At 40.3% G+C, this 8,119-nt stretch overlaps 1 protein-coding gene across 1 annotated transcript; it reads left to right on the forward strand.

Moving 5' to 3' along the window:
- The first annotated feature begins 434 nt into the window (after positions 1-434).
- Positions 435-7,811, forward strand: LOC139332983 (proline-serine-threonine phosphatase-interacting protein 1-like). Its single transcript, XM_070965191.1, has 15 exons — positions 435-580; positions 1,177-1,277; positions 3,039-3,113; positions 3,775-3,809; positions 3,916-4,022; positions 4,417-4,479; positions 4,622-4,714; positions 5,186-5,231; positions 5,435-5,514; positions 5,896-5,994; positions 6,290-6,386; positions 6,607-6,703; positions 6,941-7,005; positions 7,380-7,495; positions 7,665-7,811. Exons 1-15 carry the CDS (start codon positions 548-550, stop codon positions 7,794-7,796), a joined length of 1,239 nt encoding a protein of 412 aa, XP_070821292.1. The 5' UTR covers positions 435-547; the 3' UTR covers positions 7,797-7,811.
- The last annotated feature ends 308 nt before the right edge of the window (positions 7,812-8,119 follow it).

Genomic DNA, 8,119 nt, shown 5'->3' on the forward strand with positions numbered 1-8,119 from the left:
GTTACCTTATTGGTAAAATATTATCAGAATTTCAATAATATTAGATAATCATCCAAGCCCACTCTAGTTGTTAGCTTCAGCCATCAGTCACAGTGTTACTGACTCCAGCTGTAACTGAAGCTGTGCTCGATGTCCGTGTGAGCTGTAAATGAGCAAACCAATAATTTCTTCATCTGCAGCTGACAGATTAAACTCACATGGACCACATTGTCTAAACAGGCACCCACAGTATAAATCATCTGCAATATGGTTGACAAACCCTTACATGACAAGACTTTCTGCTCTAAGGCCATCAAACGATAGTGAAAGAGATGCCGTCTCACACATGAAGCCCACACTGCGCTGACTGTGGTCAGTGACATCATGGGACAGAAGCTCTTCCTCATTCAAAATGACTCACTGACGTTTGGACACTCATGGTTTTAAACACAGTTTGCAGGGCTGTTAATCCCACAACCTTCAGCAACTTTAATTGAATTGTTGGTGAGAGATTAAGAGAGGTTCATACTGAGGAGAGCAACTGTGCTCAGTTCAAGGAATACTTGTGATGGCACCTCTAATGTTTAAAGATGCTTTCTGGGTAAGTCTATTTTTACGGTTTCATGCTTTGCTGAAGCTTTTTGAAAACTGAAAGATCATTGGTGTGTTTATGGCCGTCCAATAATTTAGATTACTCACATTGTACAATGTAATTTATTAATTATACAGATAATCTAAAGTACCTACAAAACAAACAGACACTTTGATTGTCACTGGTATGTATGTGCTGTATCTGAACTTGACTAGTCATTTGTAGACCAAAATTGTCCCACATTTACATCACATTGATATCATATAATGTAATCTGTAAGCAACAGCGCTCTATGGACCAGGACTGTACTTGCATGACACCAAATTGTAGAGCAAAATTTTCTTGTAATAACGTTTTTGTTTCTGCACCATGCTACAGGTCAAGCTAGCACTCTTTGCCTTTACCTTATATGACAATCTGCTCTGCTCACAAAGGGCAGTTTGAAGTACTGAGCATGTTGCCATGTCACATATATTTCTGCTAAATGCTAGTTCTGCATTTTCACCACATAGTGAGTCCAGAATTGACTCAAGGTCATGTTGCAATAGTTGTTGAGCAATGTTGTTCATTGCAGTATTTCTCTAAGGTTTTTCTTCTCAATACAGGGGTCAGAATTCACCTGTCATGCCGGGTATGACGCTGTGATCCAAAGGTTACGGGATGGAAGGCAAATGTGCAAAGATGTGGAGGAGCTTTTAAAAATGCGGTATCAGTTTGTATTTCATTCGCTGAAACTAATATTGAGCATTTCAATCAGGGATTTGGCAAATTCTTAAAACCACATGTTGCTTGTTTTTGTGATTGTTGTGTAATTAAAGCCATGATGGAATAGGATGAGTATAAATCTAAATAAAGATAGCTTTTTCCAGCAAAGGCCAGCTCATCACAGAGTGACAGAGCCAGTGTATTATCTTATTGCTGTGCAAAGGTTGAATAACTATCACATGACAACAGCATCTTAAAGTGCAACACTCAGCAATATGGAGTTTGGAGTGTAATATCTTTAAACTTTAAGCATCCTAGAGAAACTGAATTTCTGGTGATCATTTGATTTAACAGTGAATCAGTCATTGTTAGCCTTCAGTAAGTCCCACCCCTTACTTGCATCACAGTCAGTTAACAATTTATCGGATTGCTGACAAATTTCTAAGCTATGGATTAAACTACGGGCTGCACGGTGACACAGCAGGTAGTGCGCATGCCTCACAGCAACAAGGTTGCTGGTTCGATCCCCGGGTCAGGCGGGGCCTTTCTGTGTGAAGTTTGCATGTTCTTCCCGTGCATGCGTGGGTTCTCTCCGGGTACTCCGGCTTCCTCCCACAGACCAAAAACATGCTCATTAGGTTAATTGATGACTCTAAATTGTCTGTAGGTGTGAGTGTGAATGTTTGTTTGTCCTTGCATGTGGCCCTGCAACCGGCTGGCGACCGGTTCAGGGTGTACCCCGCCTCTCGCCCGTTGTAGCTGGGATAGGCTCCAGCCCCCCACAACCCCGAAAAGGGATAGGCGGTATAGAAAATGGATGGATGGATTAAACTACTCAGCACCACTAACACCCATTAGCTAGACAGAATGTAACTAAGAACGTTTACTCAAGTACTGTACACAAGTCCAATTTTGACATACTTGCACTTTGCTTGAGAATTTTAAGATACTTTATACTTCATGACATTTCAGAGGAAAATATAGAACTTTTTAATTTTTATATTCTAATTTCCACTTTTAGTTACCAGTTACTTTTTGCAGTAAAAAAAAAAACACATGATATGCTTATGATAAGATGCAGTAATATAATGCAAATCTACCTAGTAGTAGAGCAAGTATCTAAAACTGGCTCCACATTGATGAACTACAACTAAAATGCTCTTACATGTATTTGTTAATGAAAACGGAAACATATAATTATCTGTAACAACATAACACTGTGAAAAGAACCGTTCTGCATAATGAACACTTTGACCTTTAATACAAGTTTCTAATAATACCTCTGTACTTGTGCTTAAGTAGCATTTTGAATTCAGGACTTGAATTACTTGTGCTCACTTGTAATGAAGAACATTTAGACTGTTGTATTAAGAAAAAGATCTGAGTACTTCTTACAGCACCGGAAAGAATTTATTCATAGAGAATAGCAGATTCACACAAGGTCAACGTCATCGTGTTACTAAAGTGTACTAAAGTACGTATTTTATGTTATTATCAATTACAGCTGTAAAGGGATTCTTGTTGCCAAATGGTGAAGGTCTGGTTTCAAAATAAGTTCACTAAAAAAGTCAGTTACTTGATGTGGAAGGACAAAGCCTCTTATGCCTCTGTGGTGACAGGGTGGAAGGTGCAAATTATTGTATCTGCATATGAAGACAAAATACAGTGGTTGCACACTGCCTCACTTTTGTTTGGACATATGTCACAGTTTTACGGCTAATTATTAAAACACAAACTCTGGGCATGTGTGTGCACTGCACAGGGCACAAGCAGAGGACAAGTATGGGAGGGAACTGGTGACTATTGCTCGCAAAGCTGGAGGACACACAGAGATCAGGTAAATGGCATTCAGAGTGTGATGTTATCAGTACTGTATACACGTGTATACACACGTTATATAAGATATTGCTAAAAATATGGTAAAAGGTAGTCTATATTCATTTTGTTGGAAGACTGTGATGAGTTTACGGTTTAATGCAGATTGAAACTGACCTGTAACATAGAATATAAAACATCAGTCAGGCGCCTATGAGTCATATTCATTTTAGGAAACACGCATTTCTATGTCTGTGAGACAGAAAGAAAAAATGAGAGACGCTGTGTGTGCTGGCACACGCACGCCACGCTGTACTTCCTGCAGCGACCCCTCTCTCAGTATACAGGAGGTCATTACCTCTTGCAAGTTTCCTGTCTTTTGGTAAAATAATGAACCACAGTTTTCCCTCTTTAAGGAAGTACATGTAAGGTGACCTTGATGATACTGTGCTCAAAGTGCTCGGGTGTAGCTGTTTAGTCACCATAGTGAGACAGTTGTTGTGCTGACTGACTGTGACTGTGTGCTCTTAGAAAGGAATAGGAAGAAACACATGATGCTGAACTTATATGGTATCATATGTACATCGTTCTATTAGTAACACTAACTGTAAAATGCTACCACAGAAAATGAATTTGGTTATTGCATGGTCTCTGATCATATCATACTTAATGTCTTTTTCCAGCACCATGAGAGCATCTTTTGAACAATTAAAAACACGTAAGTCCATCCAGTCAACCAAAGTCCTAAATACTGCTGCTGTTCTTCTTATTTGTGCCAAGTGCTGAGTGATTCATTTCGCTGTTTTGTTGTTTTTTGGTGGCAGAAATTGAAAACATCGGGAACTTTCACATCCAATTGTCTGATATATTGAAAGAGGAGGTGAAAAAGCTTGAGACATTCAGAGAACGGCAGAAAGAGCAGAGGAAGAAGGTACTGGGCAATATGTGTTGCTCAACAACTGACTTAATATACACAAATATAGAGGCTTGATGGATTACTCTAGCTTGAGACTTATACAGTAGAAATGACCGCCTGTTTGCAGATTGAACAGGTACACAGGTGTGCAATACAAAAGTCAGTGTAATGCTTTGCAGGTGAGCTAAATTAATGTTAAAATAAAAATGTTCCACTTCCTACAATATCCCAGTCATTAGTAAAGATACTGAAGCTGAATACTGTATCTCAGCATTTCTCTTCGGATCAAGTTAGAAATAATTCTGCTTCTTTGTTTGAAGTTTAGTATGCATGAAGGATATACAGTGGATGAAAACATTACATCAAACTTGAAATCTGTTCATTTTGGCCCTCCTGTTTTCTCTTTTAGTTTCAAAGCATCATGGAGAAGGTTCAGAAGAAAAAGGTTTCTTTGTACAAGAAGACCATGGAGGTACAGGATCCACAGCTGATTTCATTTAAATGAGTGTTTGACATTCAAGCCAGGAATCAAACATGTCTCATTTTCTCATCCTGAAGACAGAGATTACTGCACATGACCTTCACGGGTATAAACTGATTTCTGTCTATCACAGTCGAAGAAGAACTACGAGCTGAGGTGCAGGGAGGCGGACGAGACAGAAAATAGTGCTGAGAAGACGAGTGTTACATCCAAAAACTCAGACAAGGTGCACTAACTAAATGACCTTCCTCATTATGAAAGTATTGACAGACCAGTTTGTGGCTTAAAGGGATTCAGATACAAACTTTCAAGGTATTTCATTTAGACCTTCTTTGCATCCCACCTCACCACAGAAATGTCCATCACTTCAACGCTGTTCATGAACTACAGGTTGCCAGAGTTTTCTGCAGTTAGTGGCTCAATAATGCAACATCTAGCAAGAGGAACTGATGTTCATGCGCCACTGAGGCATCTGTCATCACCAGTGCATTCAATCTTAGGCAATTCTCCAAATGTCCCTAATTTAACTTTTATATATTCAGTAAACTTGCCAAATAAGCTTCCCAGCACATCGAACGTGTTTTGTTTCTTTTGGTGTGATGATGATGTTTGAATGCAGTGATCTCTCGCCAGTTTGTGATCAGAACATGTCACAGTGGTCATGCATGTTGCTTCCTGTGTCACATTTATTTCACAGATTCGTCACAGGGCCAAGCAATGCAGACAGATAGCCAATGAAGCAGGTATGACCCAGAATCACATTTCATCTATGTCATGTCATTTTTAACCTGTATGCACGAGTATTTGAAACATTTTTCCATACAGTTACCACTGATTATCTATTAAAGTAATCTTAAAAGAGAGCAGACAAACTCAACTTATTTCATGTGTGCTCATTGCTGTGTTTCATTTCTAACTATAATAATGACACTCTAACTTCTTGCAGAGAAGCTGTACTTTACCAACATTGTTCAGCTAGAAAGTGTTCGCCAGGACTGGGAAGAAACACACAAAAGCACATGTGAGGTACTGTGCACCATATTTCTGTTACCTGCACAGCTCTCAAACACGGGCACCACCCAGAACAGGAGCTCCTACCCACAAACTAAACCTTACACCACATCCCCTGCAAAGTAGGATTTCATTTCATAGCACCACCCCACTGCTGACCAGAGAGGAAATGCCTTTTATCTTGCACAGTGCGTTCTAAAAGTGGAACATCAAACCCACAGTCATGCAGTAAAATATTTGATCATGCAAGTCAACTTTTTGTTAGTGTGTTCAAAAGGTATGTCAGCCATTCCTGAGACATTCAGATGATACAGCCAGTGTACGGTAAAAGAAAAGAATTGAGTCCCTGCAGATAGTTACGGTGCAGAAGAATTCAGCGGTCTGTATGTTTCTCAGGTGTTCCAGCAACTGGAAGGGGACCGCATCAGCATGCTCAGGTATGCTCTCTGGGACCACTGCAATCATTTCTCCATGCAGTGTGTCAAAGATGATGAGGTGAGCTCACTTTCTTTTGATTTATACGGTTTCATATGGATACAAACACAACTTCACCCCAATGTCTCACTTAAAACATTTTTAATTCAGGCACAGGTTAAAAACTTATGTACAAATCAAATTTTATGTTGCAGTTTGGTTAGGTCAGCATTTAGCTCAAAGCACTGCTGCAGATAAGCACGGCCCCAGTCCTAGTCGTTTGCATGGATAACTGCACTTGAAGTGAAAGTCTCTAATCAAAGAAATGTTTGCACAGTTCTGATTTGTGAGGAATTGCCTCCTGTTTTAAAATCAGTTTTACGAGGAGGTGAGGAAGCTGCTGGAACAGTGTGACATCACGGTGGACAACAACTACTTCATAGAGACGAAAGGCACAGGATCGAGGCCTCCAGGTGAGCTGTCGGGGTGGGCCAGGCATTTGACATGATGAGACAGTTTTAGAGGTTACTACAAACTTGGAAACAACAAACTTGAAGTGGAAACGTGCCATCAAAGAAGAACAGATTCAGAGTGCAACTCGACTTGTAAACTATCAGTTTCAGTCAACACACGGGCAGAAAGCAACACTAGATCTCGCTTCTCAAATGAGCAGCTTCCCTTTTCCCCTCACAGAGCCCATTTTGTTTGAGAGCTACTACCAGGTGGACACATCCAGGAACACCAATGGCCAAGCTCATTTCACAGGAGGAGGAGACACAATGATGAGGAGGTGTGCACATTTGATGAGGTATCAGGAGGAGACAGCATTGTTATTGTACAACCTGCCAGGGATAAGAGGATAACACATGAGCAATGGCAGGTTGTTGTAGCAGTAAAAAAAAATGCTCTCTCCTCCTGGTTCATCTTTCTTCATTTTCTTCTTCTCCTTGACCACATTTAGACTTATTTGTCCTAAATATCTCTCCTGGCCTGCATCACTCAGGTGCTCTGGTCCCCTTCTTGCAAGTTCTGTGAGCATCAATGCAGACAGTCTTCAAAACGTACCTTCAGCATGGACATCTACTGACGAGTGTGAGTACTGCATTCACTTGTTAGACCGCTCTTGTATTGTTGGGTCTAATGCTATTTCAGCCTCTTTGTGCTCCGAGTGGATCTTTTTTTATTGGAAGATGGATTCTCATATTTAAAATTGTGCCTGCATAATCTTACATTTGAACTTTTAGAAGCTGCAAAGGCACACCTAACTCTGAAAAAGAAAGCTGTTCTTGATGTGTTGAAATAAAATCACAGTACAGTAGTGACTCATTTTTATACATTTCAAAAAGTCTATATAAATCAGTCAGAAAGTCTTAATTGAATGAAATATCAATGTTCTGTGCTCAATCTATAGCAATTGTTTAAAGAAGATAACATTTCCCATTTGCCTGCTATGACTCTGGCTTCAGCTCAGATTTCAGATGGAGGATATGCACGCCTGCCAGGCCTCCAGTGTGCACCATCACTGGCCACACTTCCAGCTGATGAAGACAATTACATTGTACTTTATGAATTCACTGCACAGGTGGGTGATCACTATGAACACACTATCTAGTCTTACTGAGTCTAGCTGTCCAGAGCAGAGTAATACTACTCTGGTTGTACAATATGTTAAAAAGATATTAGGTAAGAGATTTCAGTGACAAAAGGCTCATCTGTAACATTTGTCATCTTCATTCATATTGACCGGTCAGGAAAGAGATGAGCTGTCGGTCAGTAGAGGGGACGTGGTCCAAGTGCTGCAGCGAGAGGAAGATGGCTGGTGGCTAGTGGACAGGAATGGGCTGACTGGACTGGTGCCTGGAAACTACCTGGGCAAAATCTAAACATGCATGTACATACGCACACATGGACACACACAAGCACATACAAGAAAACAGAGTCAAATACACACAGAGAAAAGGCATCGCACACATAGTCACACACCAAAACACATGCATGTGCATATGCTTACAGATAGCAGTATGTGTCAAACATGCACATGCCACTTCACCCACATATTCACACATCTCACACATGCACACTTCTGTCAGACTTTCAATACAATCAAACGGATGTTCAAACTTGAATCGTCTTTTAGAAGGTAGTAGGTCACGAGCAATTCACCAGAGTCTTCATCAGAGACCCTTTGCTTATTTAATCTGTAAAG

The sequence above is a fragment of the Chaetodon trifascialis genome, chromosome 1, assembly GCF_039877785.1.
Source record: "Chaetodon trifascialis isolate fChaTrf1 chromosome 1, fChaTrf1.hap1, whole genome shotgun sequence".
Lineage (NCBI taxonomy): Eukaryota > Metazoa > Chordata > Actinopteri > Chaetodontiformes > Chaetodontidae > Chaetodon > Chaetodon trifascialis.

What these genes read in the sequence shown, in the direction of transcription:
- LOC139332983 (XM_070965191.1), top strand. Translation starts at nt 548, where the DNA reads ATGGCACCTCTAATGTTTAAAGATGCTTTCTGG. An exon ending in GGAGGACACACAGAGATCAG is followed by an intron (nt 3,114 to 3,774) that starts GTAAATGGCATT and finishes GTCTTTTTCCAG; the next exon opens with CACCATGAGAGCATCTTTTG. An exon ending in AGTGTGTCAAAGATGATGAG is followed by an intron (nt 5,995 to 6,289) that starts GTGAGCTCACTT and finishes TTTTAAAATCAG; the next exon opens with TTTTACGAGGAGGTGAGGAA.